This window comes from Ptiloglossa arizonensis, chromosome 5 (assembly GCF_051014685.1).
Source record: "Ptiloglossa arizonensis isolate GNS036 chromosome 5, iyPtiAriz1_principal, whole genome shotgun sequence".
Taxonomy (NCBI): domain Eukaryota; kingdom Metazoa; phylum Arthropoda; class Insecta; order Hymenoptera; family Colletidae; genus Ptiloglossa; species Ptiloglossa arizonensis.
In genome coordinates, this window is record NC_135052.1 from 10,076,709 (window position 1) to 10,094,385 (window position 17,677).

Below are 17,677 nucleotides of genomic sequence, written 5' to 3' on the forward strand. Positions count from 1 at the left end.
TTAGTAGGTTTTCGACTTCGTTTCGCGAAGTTCGCGTTTTCATCGCTCAATGGAGAGTAATCGCAACAAAAAAAATTGTCAGGAGAGACGAACGAGACTCGAGACACACTCTCGTCGGTATCACGATCGAGCTACTTACGCGATACTCGTGCTCGGTAGATGACACGGAATCATCGAGTCTGGTATAGACGTTTTTGGTACGTAATTATTTTTTCGTTTACAGTCGACCGTCTCGAGTGTCGGTGGAATTTCGAGAACTATCGTTGTGTAAAAATTCGTCTAAAAACGAGCATCGCGCTTCAGAATCCCTCTTTATTAGCGCGATTTGTTCTTTTCACGCGGGAATTTTCCTATCGTTATTCCCTATTGTTCTTTTATAGAAAAATAATTCTCAACAGACCCGAAGCAGTCGCGATTTAATCGTGTCAAAAATAATGGTAATTTTGTCTACGAATCGACGATAATTAAAATTACACATTTCTTTTGCTCGTGAATTTTCCGAGACACGCCTCGATCGTTACGGTCGCGAATATACAACAGATCGACGAATAAAAAAATACAGAATCGCTCGTACGATCGCAACTATCGGTGTTCGTATTTCGTAAAAGTTTCCTCGAATTCTTTCGTCCGGTATTTCGATTTATCCAGATTCAAGGAGAACAAACGCGACGAAGGTAGCGAACGTATCGACGAGAGCTGGATCGATTCGTATCTCGATCGAACGCATTCTTCGCCAGCGAGGTAAAAATCAACGTATACACCGTAACTGTAAAAAGCGATCCGATATCGTGCGAGAGGCCCGTAACGGGAAGGCAACAGCAACGAAAGTCGAGCATACGGAATAAATCCTGTCCTTTAAGCACCAATTTAATAATTAGCGTTGCACCTACTGCATGAGTACGATTTACGTGTCCGCAATAGATATAAAACAACAGCTTCGAGCAAATAGGAGGTAGAGTTGCTGGAATCCGAGTTATAATCGGAAATCATATTTTCCCTGCTAAGCTGGATCTGGCCATCCGTGTAGCGACCGTCCTTGTGTATGTCGGCCGCGCATCAAGTAAGTTTCCGCCCCCACACGCACACCTACACACGTACACACACACGCACACCGACACGTACACCCGCTTACCGGTGAGCTTTTCAAACCCTAACCATAAAGGAGGTAAAATATTATTTCGAAGCCTTTAAAAGCTTTTTCGGGAGTTTGCGGAGCTCCGCGGACCTACTATTGTCTTAAAGAAATTGAACGGAAAAAAAAGGAGAAAAAAAAACGAAAAAGAAAGAAAGGAATAAAACGTTCGCCCGGTTTACGGTTTCGGTACCTCGGGGATGCGCGGTTCGCAACGTCTGGTTGATCAAGAAGAAGTAAAATTCCTTCGGAGCGTAACCGGTACGAGATTCGACGCGTTCGTCGTAGAGTTTTCCACGTTGAAATACAAGGACGACGTCCTTTTGTCGTTGCATCGCCGCCGAGACCGTCGGATAACCAGGTTTACGTTCACGATCCCGTCGAATCGAAGAGAACGTACTACCATGGATCCGCGAGTTTCCTCGCAATTTTCGACAATTTTCTCCAATTTTCGAACGCGAGACAATATTTTCGCTCCTACCTCGTTCACCGTTCCGTATCGTGACTAACACAATATCCCCTAGCCCCTTCTTCCCTGTATTCCCTAACCCGAGCCGACTCGCTCCCCCCGTGGCTGGATTTCCAACGACTAACCGTGCCTGTTGCAGACCGACAGCCTATACAACTACAAAGAACACTATCAACAGCACCGGCAGGAAATGCAGCAGTACAGCTACCCGTTACCGAGCAACAGTTCCAGCCAACTAACACTGCCACTAACGCGCAGCCTCTACCATTCCTCGATAGTTAGCCCCTTGCAGACCTCCTTCGTTCACGCGAACAATCGCTCGTCCAACTTGACGCACCACGAGACCGTCAATCACCCGTCCGCGGTGCATCCGGACGAGGAACAGCAAAACTACACGAACCACGACGCGAGGCAACCCCGCCGTCACGCCAATCGGGGGAACGAACGGGGCCAGAAGTACAGGAAGCACAAACGTGGCGATCGTAAACAAAAACAGAGACGGAGCGGGGACGCGAGGCGATCGGACGCTTACAGCGCGCCCGCCTGCGAGACCAGCTTCCATCAGGTCCAAGAGCTCGGTATACCCGAGACGTACAAAATCTCTTATCCCCATTACTACGAGGACGACATCGCGGAGTGTCCGACCGAGTACCACAGATCGAACCCGAATTCCCGGCAACAACAGATCTGGGAACGACCATCGAACCGACCCGGTGAGGGCACGCATTACGCGGACACCGGGGACGCGAAGAATCGCAACAAACCGAAGAGACTGTTATCGAATCACGGTGACGGACGATCGCCGTCCGCGCCGACGATAATGCAGTACGCCGAGCTGCACTTCCGAGACGTCGGTCAGGAGATCGATGTCTAAAAGGTCAGTGGAAACGACGACGACTACCACCACCACCACTACCACGACGACGACGACGACGACGATGAAGACGACGACGACGACGACGACGACGACGACGACGACGACGACGACGACGACAACTTTGCACCCGCGGTAGTCCGTAAATTATTATTGGAACCCCTCCCTCCGGCCGTCGCTTTTGATGGAGTGGCCGGGTTTGTGTATCAAGGAGGTCGCTCGAACCCCCGGTAAGTAGCTACCAGGAATAGAAAGTTTCAAGAGTGTCGACTCGCGAGATATTTATCTTTGGACAAATTTTTAGCTACGCGTCGAACCTATGGAATGTGAATACGTAATTGTAGGGTATTCGGGTTTGGAACAATTTTTAGCTACGCGTCGTACGTGCGGAAGGTGAATAGGTAATACTGTGGGATATTTAGTTTTGGAACGCGGTACAATTTTAGCTACAAGTCGAATCTATGGAAGATGAATAGGCAATATTGTGGAATAGTATTATTTTTCTTTTGGAACAATTTTAGCTACGCGTCGAACCTATGGAATGCGAATAGGTATTGTTATAGGATACTATTATTTACTTTTGGAATAATTTTAGCTACGCGTCGAACTTGTGGAAAGTGAATAGGTAATATTGTGGGATATTTAGTTTTGGAACGCGGTACAATTTTAGCTACAAGTCGAATCTATGGAAGGTGAATAAGTAATGTTGTGGAATACTATTATTTACTTTTGGAAGGTACGTAGAGTGTAAGAGTAAGAGTGAAAGTTTTGATCAGAAATTTGGGTCATGTTTCGTTAAGGTGTACAAACTTTGGAAAATTTGGAGGCGTTTTAGATATGGAAAGTGAACGAAGTGATTCTTTTTAATTAATTTCGATCGTATCGAAACGTCCAATGTCTTCGCGCGAGTCGACACTCGGAGAACGTTCGAGAATTACGCGACATTGTCCGAAAAATCAAAAGTTTCTTTAAGGAGCTGTGTTACAGTGACTTACCATTGTACGTTTAAACGAAGATGTGAAAATTTTAATATCGTTCCATGAATACTTTTTGCGAAAAAACTGCTCGAAATAAGCCAACTTTTTTAATACCAGTTGATTACACGACCTCCTTGATATTGCCAAATATTATATTTCCTAGAGGAAGAATATGCTATTAAGAATTTCCAAGTGTTTACGGACGGCTGTGTGGATTTTTCAAGGAAGAATCGGATTCTACTTTGCAATTCGAGTACTGTCTTAAATTTTTAAACAATTTCTCTTTCAATGCCAGCAATTTCTCTCTTATTCGTTTATTTGGTTCTTGAACTTTTCCTTTTGAGATAAGAGACAGTTTCTACGCATCTCTTGTACGAAAATTATTCGCGATTCGATTAATCCATCTTATATCGAAGTTACAACACGATCACAGGTAGGAAAATGTCGAACATTTTGTTCCTTTTTATTATTTTATCGTTGAATGTTTAATTTACACTTTTTGCGGTAGTGTTATTTACTTAACCGTTTTTACGTTTGTTTGCATTTCTTGTTCGCTTTGTTTTCAATAACATCTAAAAATAACTGCAGGCCTGCTTTTTTTATCTCGATAACGAAATTGCACTTTTTTAAATTACGACTAATCGATCGTATATATGTATATGTACGTATATATATATATATATATATATATATATATATATACACATATATATTTGTTTTTTTTTTTTATTTTCCCCGTTGGTGGTTGCATCGTTGGTAAGTATTTTTAATTGAAATCAGTTGACGAAAAATCGATGTGTCATGTTTAATTAAAACAGCTACGTGCAACGGTGTAAAGTGAAAAAGATAGAGGGAGGAAAACATCATTGCTTTGATTAAAAGCGTTACCGCTGTAAATAATTTCAGAACAATTCCCGTTAAAACTTACTGTACAGCCATTCGACGAAATATCTCGCGTTATTGCGACGAATTAAGAATTCTTATCAAATTATTCAAATTCGACTTTACAGTTTACTCGTACTTTTCTCGCGAAATATTTTTACATTCGCGCTGTTTTATTCAAACTCGGTATCGAAGATGACAAATTCGCCGACAAGTTGAACAAAATCGGAGAGAAAACGATAATCGACGAAGCCGAGACGAAAGATAAAATTACAATTCCGTTCTTTAAATTCCTGTCAACGATACGACAAAAATTCACAATCGGATTATCCGTGTAATAAAGTTACTTCGATTGAGAATTTTGAGCAATTACCCGATGGGATTGACGAATGAACAAACTGCGCAAAGTATCTGCCTTGTACGAGACCGAGCGTTAAATTGGAACGAAAATCATACAAGATTGCAACGGGCCGAATTTGTAATACTAATATTGGATAAATTGGTGTAAATAGAAACTCAATAATGACACTCACATAATGCCGTTGTACATACCAATTGTATCTAAATGTTTGTTCATAGGAGGGTCCGCAGACAAAGAGCGATACGTACATTTACTAGGACATTTTGGCGTCCGACATGCCTTGTAGGTACATTGTATTCTATGAATTACGTCATATTGCTTACAAGTTTGTGTCAGTATTGTGATCACTACGATACATGTACCAATGTATGAAAATTTTGTTTATAGAAGAAGCTTTCGATATCGTAGTGTTTAATCCTTTGCACTTGGGAATGAAAATTCAACGGGGCACGATCGCTTCGATCGTTTGAACGACGAAGAAAATGCATCGAATCATGGAAATGATAAACGACAAGATAATTGGTCAGTTAGTAGAGTCGTTGTCGAATGTTCGATGAAACTTTCGAATTTATTCTCCGAGGAAGGTCTCGAATTTTTCGAAGGCCCAATTTACGAATGGTAGCGTAGGTACCATTGTACCTAAAATTTCTAAAATTTTTTAGAAATTTTGTTCCAAGATAAAACTGGTTTTTACAAACGGCAAAGTTTTTCAATTTTTTAATCAACCGTAATAGCTTTCTCCGCACATCGACCACCTATCTTCCTTCGTATCGCGAATTCTCACTATTCGCTAGATTAATTTGCGCGAAAAACATTCTCACTCTCATCGACGGTATCACGCGGGTAAATATCCAACCGTGGTAAGACGGTGAGTGCAAAGGATTAATGTGCACCGTTTTGTAGTTTCTACACAAAGCAACACACAGCTTGCCCAATTTGCGCGAGTCGGCTACAATTTGCTAAAAACTTAAATGTATAGATCGCGTAAATGATGCGGAAAGTTAGTTGTACGCGATCCACGTGACCGATAGAACATACGAACGGAACATTGCCACCGCGAAACGTGTACAGGATGGGACACACGAAACGGTACAACTAAATATTATCGAAATTATCAACGATGTCGACAAACGTTATCAGTCACGGTTGAAGTGTCTTAGAAGGTACATTTTTTGGCTTAGTTTGCTTTTTTGTTTACGAAGGTGTCAAGAAGATTCCAAGGTCGCTATTTTTCAAACAGAGCTATGCTTTCCCATACAATTTTTCCAACATGGTCGCTAAAGATTATTCGAGATCACAGATAATACATTTTTTCTATCATTGACATCGTGCAAGAAAAAGAAAGAATAGTAATAATGGAAGACTGTATTTTTATCTACAACCTCGACCTCGAATTATTATACACTGAGAAACGTACAATTCCATTTGAAAAAAATTGACGACTTTGAAATCTCGAAATCATCGTGTACGTAAAAAGAATCGAATCGCGGTAAAATGTGTACCTTCTAAAACGCTTCGATTCGATCCGATAACATTTTTTCGCGTCACCGATAGTTTTGAAAATATTTCGTGTAACACTATACGTGCCACCTGTACAATAGAAATGGCACGAAATGGTTACAAAGACCACACGGAACTGCGTTACCGGTGAAATTTCCTACTCGTCGATGCACCCGGGAAAGAAAAACATGCACAATCGTAACGTTCGCAGCGTGCTACTAAATTTCATTTTGAACGGTTCGATGCGATACTCGTGAAGTATCGGTAATGAACAAAGCAGTGATTTGCGTTATCACGTTCGGTAACAAACGACATCCGTTTGATTGGCCATTAAAATTCTACCGGCAATAACACGGTTTATTCGTCGTACAATAAAACCGTTGCGACTTCTACGCACACCGGGCCCGTGGAACTTTAGAACGAGACGGTCAGGAACGCGTTGATTTATCGCGAAAACGTCCTCTCGTGACGTTATTTAATCGGGCGTGTCGGAGTTAAAATTATTACCAAAACTCCGTGGACGCGGAACGGAAAACGGGCTACGCGTAATCTAAAGCTTAGAAGAGAATATTAAACGATAACGTATCGAGAACAATGAGCTCGCGTACGAACGAAGAGAAAGTATTACGATAAATGTGAAATGGATATATTTCAAAATTCGATCCGTTTTTCCCTTTTTTCTTTTTCTTTCGCCACGGACAACTGTATCGAGTTCGCGAAGTTTTTACACGAGAAGGAACGCTTTCGTTGTCTCGTTGCACCGATTGTTTTGTATTTCCAAGCTCCGGTAACGATCGTTATTGGCGCGAAAATCGTGAATAAAATTAATCTGACCCCGATAAAGGATCGTATTTGTACGCGATAGCTTGAGTCGAGACCACTGTAGATTACACTTTTAATTGGTAGCTTAAACCGGCTTGGCGCGCACGAAAGAGGGCTAACGGGAAAAAATTGTAATCGATACATTAACACGGTGGATAGAGTTGTTTAATTCTTTAATTAATAGTGCAGCCGCAACTTGTGTAAAATATCGCTCTGCTCTGTTACACGCATCGATTGTATCCTTGTTTGTGGCGCGGTGTTTCGTGGGCCGTCGTGACGCATCGCTCTCTGCTCGCGAGCGGTGCCAAGCGGTTTGCAGATATAGCCGGTAAAAGGACAGCAGTGATAAAAGTTACTACACTTGAGAACAACGAATGCTAGCCTCGGGAAATGAAACGCCACGAAATGTTAATCGATAGCGGGGAACTCCTACGGTCGTAAAGAACGTTTCTAGTAACCGAGGGAACCGGTGTTTCAACCGTTGGAAGAAAAAATAAGAACAATAATAATAACAATAGTAATAATGTAACGAGAGTTCTCAAATTTTATTCTCGACGAGAACATCATTTTTCATCCGATAGAAAAACGTGTATCAGGAGTATATTTTTCTTCGCTCGTCTCGTTCGTTCTGGGCCCCCTGTTCTTAAATTTTTCATTCGAGAAGATTCTACGTGTAATTCAATTTCCGTGATTTTTTCATTCGTTTAGCATTCTTTGCGATACACAGGGCGATTTAGAAATACAATAAGGGGTGAACCTACACACCGAGATGAGTAAAAAATATTCTATGCTCGCGTGTGTTTTGTATACCTTAGTTTTCGAATTTCGAACGATCGAAGAAAAGTGCCCGACGATAACTAAACATTGCACATTCCTCTACAACATGGACCTACGTTCACATTAATTCAGAAATCTTGCAACATCTTCTTCGATCGTTCGTAACTCGAAAAATAAGGTACGTAGGACGTACGTTCGTACAATACATTTTACTCGTCGCGTGCATTTCTAAATCACTCTGTACAACGTGATCGATATTTGTTCATACGAGAGCTTCGCAAATGTGTAATTCAGCCCAGATCGGCTCTCTCCAAATAATCCTTCGCGTTCAACGAGCCCGATTGATCGAAACGATCGAAAGAAAAAAAAAATTCATCGTCCATGAATCTCGAGCCATCGAAAGGTCCGAAGCTTCTAAAGAAATTTGACAATCGCTCTTTAGTTACGAAGCTTCTAAACAAACGAACTTTACGCGTAACCACGGTCGCTTTGCAAAACGTACCACGACGAAAAAGAAAGTTCTCCCCGTGTCTGTTGCCATCTGCCAGTCTCGTTGTTACATCGACCATTAAATTGCTCCATTGTCGTTGCGCGAAAATCTCACGTAGCGAAAGACGCGTACTTGGCGTTAAATACCACGGGTTGTAACGCGACACGCTCTCACACGTTCCCCTGTTGCACTCACCGCGCGTATGTATGCGTAGACTAAGGTGTTCGTTATCATGTTTTGTTTACGCAGCCCTTCAAGCCGGAATTTTCGGATCTCGACTACGCCGACGTGGACTACCGATCATACGGGCCGATCAACTACAAAGCTGCCAGCATCGCGCTTCTCCAGAAGCAGCAAGCTCAGAAGCTCCAGCAACAACAACTCCAGGAGCGACGGCCTCAGATGTACGGTGTCTCGGACGAGAACGAAGAGCTCCTGTAACGCATCCAATTTTCTTCGGTTACACGCGTCTCCTTTTCTTTTTCCCCCCCCCCCCCTCTTTTCTTATTTAACTTATCCAAGTTACCTCGTGGCCATATACATACATACTCTTAACGAAGCGTAAACGAAAACGAAACAATACTCTCGTAAACAATCACCGTTGCGTAAGCTCCTCCCGCAAGCTTTAATCGTCGGTTGTACCTTACGTTTAATCGCGTCTCGTTTCGACAAATTTCGCCGCGATCGTGACACATGGTCCCGCGATTTTTCTTTTCTCTTTCTTCGTTTCCCCTGAACGTCGTTATCGTCATCGAAACCGCGATTCGCCGACGATCCACGCGCGAATGGAATCACCCGCAAAGCGCAACAATCGTCAATCTTCTCGGTCCTGTATAAATATCCGAACGTGTCAATTGAATTATCATTGTTTCTAAGGCACTAATTGGAGCCCGGTGCTCCTAGACCGTCGCGAGAACGTGTATCGTCGAGCGTGAATCCGCCGCGGCGAGTTTTGTCGATGCGCGAGCGCATCACCGAGCCAAAGAGATATACTAGATTCGGGTTGTACATTTGGAGACTTGCATCAAGGAAGTGACAAACGTTCGCGTGATCGTGTTCACTTTCGTGGAAGAGGGGGAGCGAAGTCGAGTCTCGCAAGAGCGCGAAACGCGAATTTTCTTTCCGATTATCGTCTTCTTTCCCAAAGTCCCGGAAGAAACTTTTCACGGATTTCCAGAATCCAGAATTCTCTCTCTCCCTCTCGGTCTCTCACTCGATCTGTCTCTCTCTCTCTCTCTTCCAAATTCGAAACGCGAAGTAACCGTGTCGATTGACCCCTCCTTTCTGCAAGTGTTTTCATATTTTCTTTCATCGTCCATCTTTCTCGACGAACGAACAAATATTCAAGGGCTCGTGCGATCGATGCCACGTCGATATTATCGTAGTTCGAAGAACGCAAGCTAGATAGGTCGGTTCGACACGAACGTGATCGTAATCGTGGACACCGGGCCACGACGATATCTGTAAATTTATACATAAATTCGTATAAAGTTATAAATTAATTGTACGTTTATAAACTATTGCCATGTGTTCTGGGATCAAATTGCCTAATTAAAGCGGCTCGGGGCGATGATCGATAAACGTTATATAGTATCTTGTTACGTGTTAACATAAAGATGATACATATCGCAGCTATTATCGAGCTCTCGTGCGTGTCTTTATCATCGTGTACAGGTAATTGCCAAGAGGTCCGACTAATTAGCATAACTCCACACACCCCCCGACCCTCGTCAACCCCTCCTACCGCTCGTCCTTGCCCTTTTTGTAAAACCGAGTTTCACCTGTCCCGACTCCATTTGTAAGTTTGTACATTATACGAAGTGAACGTGGCGGGGGTGGAGGGATGGAAAAAACGTTTGCAGACAACGCGCCGTAGAACGTAACCCGTCGTTGCTCGTAACAGGAGAAATAAAACTGACGTAACGCGTTCCGTGACTCTCGAATCGTGCAAACGTTCGACCGACAATGTTGCTCCGGGCCGAAACGCGGATTCGTTTCACGGTAACGCGTGACACCGAAACGTGGAAAACGCCAGACAGTCAGGGACACGAGCGGTTTATCAGCGGATCGAACGCAACTCCCGTAAAATGGTAGTTTTGTTGGAAAGCCAAGTGGCCAGCGAACGGTTCGCCGAACCTCGTCGAGAGATAGGATTCTTCCCGAAGCTTTTCTTGCGAATCACTGGCACGCGTGAAACTTTCTTCGTATTCGACGTTAACCTGATTCTCGCTTCTTGCACGGTTCTTACACGAGGAACGTCATCGGATCACATTTTCACGCTCGCGTTCATTTTGCAATCGAAATGCACGGTGACTCGCCGATTCGTTCGTATAAAATTATCATAATCACCGGTCGCGCCGCAATTGGAAGAATTGGAACACGAATCCCTAGGAGTGTACCAACGACGCTTAAAATTTCTTCGTTTATCGCGGATAGTTGAAAAATTGACGTTTCGCGGTAACCGTGCACAGCCGTGCGCACCTATCACGGTTCACGAATTCGTGATAGGTAATTTACAAAGTGTGTTTTGTCGCTAAAATGATTCGTTGCACCTATTACCGTGATTACTATTATTACTTAACTATCGTTACTGACGTACGCAACCGTGCACGATATATATTCTAAATTATTACATCCATTAACGATATTGTAAACGAACGTCTGCATCCGCGTTTCGTTCAATTGAAATCCGACGACCGGTGATTCCGGTTAAACATCGTATCGTGCGATTCGATCGATTCGAGTTTGTAGGTACACCTTTCAGAATTTTGTTCTTCGGTTTTCAAACTCGGTGTAATCGTAACGAAATTTGGATACAAATCCGCGAGTCACGGTACGGTGATACTCTGCTCTCGTTGTATTAAAATCCTAGGTTAAATAGAACCTAGCCGCAACGAGTAAGCAGAATACGGGACGGTTTCCAGTAATTCCTTAGTGGTCAGAGCTGACAAAGGTGGACCGAAACGTCCGATCCGATACTACTCGAAATTCCATTGAAACTGGATCTTCCATTCTCACGGCGATAGCTCGTGCACGTATCGATTCCATAAATTCTCACGCACTTATTTCCTTTCGCGATCGATGAACACTTTTGTGAACAATCGTCGCGCAAAACGTCGAACAAGGGAGATTCCACCGGAAAGTAACTCCGAGCGGTGTTGATCGAATCGAAAGGAGTTAGTTGTTCTCTTGGTACATTTTAAAGCGTTCCGGGAAAAGAGAATGTCATTAACGTTGAACGTTGCACGGTTGTTCGATCGTGCTCGCGGCGTGCCGGCGAGGGGAAAGAAAAGTCTCCTTCGTCGCGAATTTTCCGAGCTCTTTGAAGAATTATCTCGCAGTTGCTTCGGGATTTTCACGGCGTGAAATTTACCAAATCCAATTAGAAGCGTCTATCCCGGTTGAGCGGAAGTTGGGCGCGCGAACTCGTCATCGTGCACTGCAGGGGAATATTTCAACTGCTAATGGAAAAACGTGCTGAATTTCAGATCGGTAACGGAGACACGAGTTTTCATTCGTCGAGTGCTTCGAAACTCTTCCGGAAACGACTCCACCGAGCCGTTGTATCAAGTTTCTTTGCGGAACTGTTTCGAAGAATCGTTATTCGGAATAACTGTTACGGGGAACCGAAAACTGTGAACGTATCGATCCCGGTTGCGGTTCTAACATCGGTTTTCGTATCGGTTTTACAACGGTGCTCGAAACGTTCCAAAATCGATGCTCCGACACGGTATCGGCGCGGTGCTCTTCACATTTCCTTCGCACGGGTATTTCCCATGTAAATAAATCAATTTTAGATATTACGCATCGTTCACGGATTTATCAATTCAATCGTGTGTTTCGCATCGATACGTTTACACGCGTTCGTCAGTTTCTTTGCTCGATGCGATTCGGAGAAGTTTCAGAACGCATTTGAAGAGTAATTAACGAAACGTTTTATAAATATATAAATTTTATTTCGTTTCGAAATTTATAAAGGATATATGGGGTGCGGTAGGGTAGTCCCAGCTACGGGGTATTTGCGACCATATTCGTTATGTACTGTATTGTTCTGATAGCTCATGGTTGTGATCTATGTTACTGTAACGTTGGTTCGAAAATATTACCAATCTTGTACATGCTATGGAATAGTATACTTCTCGATGTAGCGTAAAATTTTCAGTTTCGAATTTAGACATCCAATTATAAAACCGCGGTGACTGTTTTCTCCGTGGAAAGAGAACAACAAGTGGGACTAAATTTATTCGGGAAGTATTTCCAAATGTTTATTCAACGAGTTCGTTAAAATTAACTCCATTCGGAGCTAACCGATATAGTTTTTGTATCATGGTCGTAAATACCCTTGGGATAAAATAATTCTGAGCTAATTACAACCCGCAATGGATACAAAAACTGTATCGATTAACTTGAAAAAAAAAAGGAAAAAAAAACAAAAATCGTTAACTCGTTAAATAAACGTTCCAAATTATTTTAAAATAAACCCGGTCTTGCGCCTATAGTGTTGTACAATGATATACGCGTTCCCTGGAACGATATCTGTTTTCGAACAAGATTAGCAATAAAAGAATTTTTCACTAACCGTTGTCTTTTTTTTCTTTACCGGGGTAATTCTGACCACCAAACACTCTGCACCATTAGCATAGCATTTCGGGGAAAATACATATCTGGTCGAAATTGCCCCTGTCAACGTAACACTGGATTAATCGCTAACAATATATAAGGTGGTCGAAAATATCCCAACAGCTGGTTGAAATCACTCTAGTTTTTCTTTTATTCCGTTTATTTATACGTTTATCTACACCTTCTTCATATTTCCACGTATACACATTTGTGAGAATTACAAAATTTTTTATAGGCTTTCCTTCACGGGGTTAGGTAACAAAGGATTTGCAATTTTTCAAATGTGGTCAAAATTACCCCCAGCCTGTCCTAAATCTCTCTAAAAAATATACGCAAGGCTTACGTAATGATCAAAAACGTGTATTAGTTTAAATTTCATTATTTATTCGCGACAAGTTCAACGAGCAACCGCTTCAATATCACGCGCGATACACATTCGATTGTTTCACTCTCGAAGAAATCCATAGCGGAACAGTTGCTGAACCGATGTGATATCCGATATTATAACCATTATGAAACCAATATAAAATCATTACGAAATCGATGCAACGAATCGATAACGGTCATATAGAATCGTTATAGAATCGATAGAAAATAGAAGGAAACGATACGTCACGTTCGCTCGATTCTCCGCAATAGTTATTCCGTGTAACGTTTCTTCGCTAACCGTTTCAATAACCGGGATCGATATTATAGCTGTTTTCGATCGTTTATTTTCGTTGGACGATTTCGCTGCCGGCTGTCTGGCTACACGGGATTCCTCCGCAAATGTTTCGATATCGTATCGCAAATGAGAACGACGAAATATATTGTTAACGTTGTTAAAAATCATAAGGACGTTACGCCGGAAGTGTTTACGCACGACCGTTGTACAAAGTTACCGCGCCAGAATCGCGGGAGTGTACTGAGTGTACTTGAAGCGACAGAGTTGCACACACACTCACACGCACGTACACATACACATACACATACGCGTCGAACCGTGCCAAATAATATTATTGAAACGATTGGGCGTTTCCGATAAATTTTACGCTACGCTGTGCAAGTGCTGAGAGTACAACGCGCAGCGGCGCGATCTCGAACCGGAAATGGATTCGATTTACATGGTGACACGCGTTACCGTATTTCGTTTCAATGCTCTTCTCGTTACTCTTCGAATCATTGAAAGTCTTTCGGTAAGCCAAACAGCAAATAGAACGATCGAGCAAACTGCGGTTTCGTTGTTGAGTTCCTGGCACCGAATCGAACGAAGGAACGTTTTAAGAGCGACCTCCTCGATAAAGGATCTCGCAGTGGCGCGGCCACCGGGGGGCCGGATGCATTCTCCGTAAAACTATTTTAACAATTTTCTCGCTCTCTCTCTCTCGTATATCCGTAAAGAAATCGATCCCTCTGTAAGAAAATTTTTTAAATATTCTCCCTCTTTCGTACATTTACGGACGAATCGAGCCCTCTGCAAACAAATTTTTTCTCATTTTCTCGCACCTTTGCACACCCATGAAAAGAACGATCGTAAAATTGTATACATTGATATATATATATATATATTGATGAAAAATGAAAAAAAATTGGATTCGACGTTACGGACGATTATTTTGTTTCTTTAAATAAATTTCTGGTCGCGCCACTGAGCGTACAGTATTTTCTGAGCGCGATCTTATAGCGCACGATCTCTCGAACTCGATACGAAGTTTCTACCTAACTCTCAGCGGCGATTGTGCGTCGAAAGCCTCTCATCGAGAAACCGTCGCTCGACTTTGGTCCCAGGAATGCCCTCAACGCTGATTACGAATGTTACGGAACGTTTGATAATAATGTGTTACGTAATGGGAACATGTCCTTGATCCTGGTTACAATTTTGTACGAAAAGTCTTTTTCCAACCGACCTGGAAGTATTAGTTCTCCGGCAACGACGACAAATTTACGTCGGACAAAGCGATCGAGCCTGAAACAAAAATAATCTTTCTTCGATGCTACTGAGAGTGCCAGCTGATTAAAAAAAAAAAGAAAAAAGAAAGGATAACCGATTGCAGTCGCGTGAATGTTGTGCGTATTTCCGCGTGTTCGTCGCGAGAACACGAGTGTAAAAACGAGAAAAAGAAAAAAAAAAGAAAGAAGAAAATAAACAAACAAATGATTTTCCACGTGTTTCTACATTCAGAGTGTTACCCTGTGAACTGTTGCTCGGTGAATTGAATAGTTTGTAATACATACTGTATACATACGTTAACACGTTAAAATATCGATTGTATCGAATTACGGTCCCAAGCGTTACATAGTACTATTAAACAATAAATTGTATACAATACGACTCGAGTAATCGTTAGACTATGTGTATAGATATATTAAAGGAGACACCTTAATATTAATCCGTACGAACTTGTTCTTTCGACTTCGTAACGATAGCGATCCGTCGTTTGTAATATATATTTTCGGGGGCTTGTTTCGAGAACAGATGATTTAAAGTTTCAACTGAGACACGGTACATGTATAAATAAACGATTCTTGCGAACGAAAGGAGCGACATTGCGTGTAAAGTATAGTATCCGCATTGCGACGTGGTAGACTACCAAAATATCGTGCTATATATATATATATATATTTTTTTTTTTTTTTTTCAAATTTATCATATCGTATTTGGTGGACAACGAAAGGGACGAGAATTGAATTAACGTTCGAACTAGACGGTACAGTTTGTAATGTTTATTTTTCTCTTTTTTTTTTTAATTTTTTTTTTTTATTTTGTAAAATAGAAGTTGAAACACTCAATGGCTTCCAAAGGGGAAAAGAAGGGAATTGGAACGATTTCTTGAAATTAAAGACGAGTTTCTAACCGATCGCCCGTGCGATGAAAAAGAATTCGTTTGTCGTGCAATTTGTTCGATCTTGATTGACAGTCTTCCGATGACAATTATATAAAACGCGCGTAGAAATTGACAATTTACCGACACCGGACGGCGATTGTATTCGCGTTTGCTCGCGGTGCTCGCTTTTCCGAAGATGTATTCAATATCGTGGGACGAAATTTTGGTATTGCCACCATATACGCGGATATCACATATTTTTACAATGAAAAAAATTTCCGTGTACACCGTTCAGTCAGTCGTACTTTTCCCGACGTTTTTTACTGTTACCTTTAAAGTTAATGCGTTCGAGAGTGTCGCGAAGTTTATGGAGCGGATTGTGTCGGAGATGTTTAATTTTGTAATAGATTTATAAACTTATGTAACTCAAGGAGCCTCAGATTTGCATTGTCTTTATTGTTAAAGTGTAATATCTAATAAAATTCTGTTATATTCATTGTACGATCATTTCATCGGTGTGCTGAATCACCCGACGCTTCGAACTTCTATCGACGAGATTCGAATAGATATCGTTTTCAGACACTCGACCGTAACACCGATGTTTTCACTAATTCTACTCGTTATCTCGACTGGTAACGATCGATAAATGAGATTCACGGTTATCGAAAATTCAAACGAATCTGGGAAACACAGACGAGAAATAATACATCGTGCAATGATAACTATAAGTCGGAGTTTGATAACATATCAGAAATCTATCTTGTATCTCCATACACATACTTACATAAGATGAGCTGAAAATCGTGGTGCAACTAATATATAAACGCTGCTTAGTTACAAAACTTGGTTTCGAACGAAAAATATTGAAACACGGTAGTCGAAGAATTCTGGACTGATAACATTTTAGGAAACGCGATCCAACAATAGACTTTTTATTATTTTATACGTTACTGGCAAATTGGTTCAATAAACGAACTCGATTTTCGAAAGATTCGGTCGTAAAACGTTTGTTCCATTAGTTCGGTTTACTTCTACAGGAAGAATCGTTTACTTCAAACTGCATCGTTCTATATAAGGAACGAAAGATAAACGCGCGCGAATTGTTTGATACTTTGAATACTTTGCAAACAAATTTTTATCGTAAGTTTTCATTTCGCGGGCAAATAATAAAATCGGATATTTCCTTCCGTAGGTAAACATTTTCCAAACGCGTCGAACGTCGAATTGTTACGTTCGCTGTAACGTTCTGTTCCAGAGAAAAACAATGTAAACGTGGAACGTTTCACAACGCGCGTGGAAATCTTTGACAATTGGTCGTTGATGTAGTTTTGAGAAGAAATATATCAAACGAGTACGAATCTAATTGTAATTGTAAATACTGGTACGATTAAACGTATCGAAGATTTATTACCGTATTAATAAAATCGAACGCGTCGCCGTTTATTCTTATTAAAATGAATCGTTACATCTCACATTATACGAGCTTGGAATCCATCAGCACTATAATTAATTCTACAGGCAAACCGCTACGTTATTTCCTTATGACGCATGGTAAATACAATAATTCCCCGAACGAATGAATCGATTATTCCATTTGTATATTTGTTTTTTCCTATTTGTAATTTTATTGTAACAACGATACATCTCCGATCCGTTGCAGTTACGTAAGTATCGTAAACTACACTGTACCCGTGTTGAATTATTCAAGTACGGTGGTATAAGAAGAATCTATTTCTTCGAACGAGCAATCAAGGCCTTCCAGACTCGTTACGGAACACCCGAGAATCTTCCCGTGAAATTCATTCGACAGGATTCTTTCCTCTATCGAACGAAACTTAGCCACGCCTCTAACAATACGATAACCGAGCCACCGGTGCTCGCGAACTACAACATCGACTACGCTCCGAAGTCTATAATATGCTTGGCGCCAGTGACTCGTGTCTCGAAACGAAGCGAGATTAATTATGCG

General features: G+C 41.7%; 1 protein-coding gene across 11 annotated transcripts in view; it reads left to right on the forward strand.

Annotated features, from left to right (window-relative positions):
- LOC143146703 (hemicentin-1-like) overlaps positions 1-17,677 on the forward strand; it is a 382,634-nt gene that overhangs the window by 345,844 nt on the left and 19,113 nt on the right. For 3 of the 11 annotated variants that reach the window (XR_012992051.1, XR_012992055.1, XR_012992054.1), the window contains 3 exons: positions 1,741-2,478; positions 4,914-4,977; positions 8,534-8,586. The exons of 2 other annotated variants lie outside the window; for them this stretch is intronic. Coding sequence is in view for 4 of the 9 variants with exons in the window: in XM_076311230.1 (XP_076167345.1) it covers positions 1,741-2,475 (735 nt within the window). In the remaining 5 variants the exon portion in view is untranslated. Of the gene's footprint in view, positions 1-921; positions 947-1,740; positions 2,479-4,913; positions 4,982-5,082; positions 5,115-8,533; positions 13,769-17,677 lie in introns of those variants that run through there. 6 more of the 11 variants (XR_012992053.1, XR_012992052.1, XM_076311232.1 and 3 more) reach the window with 6 other exon arrangements.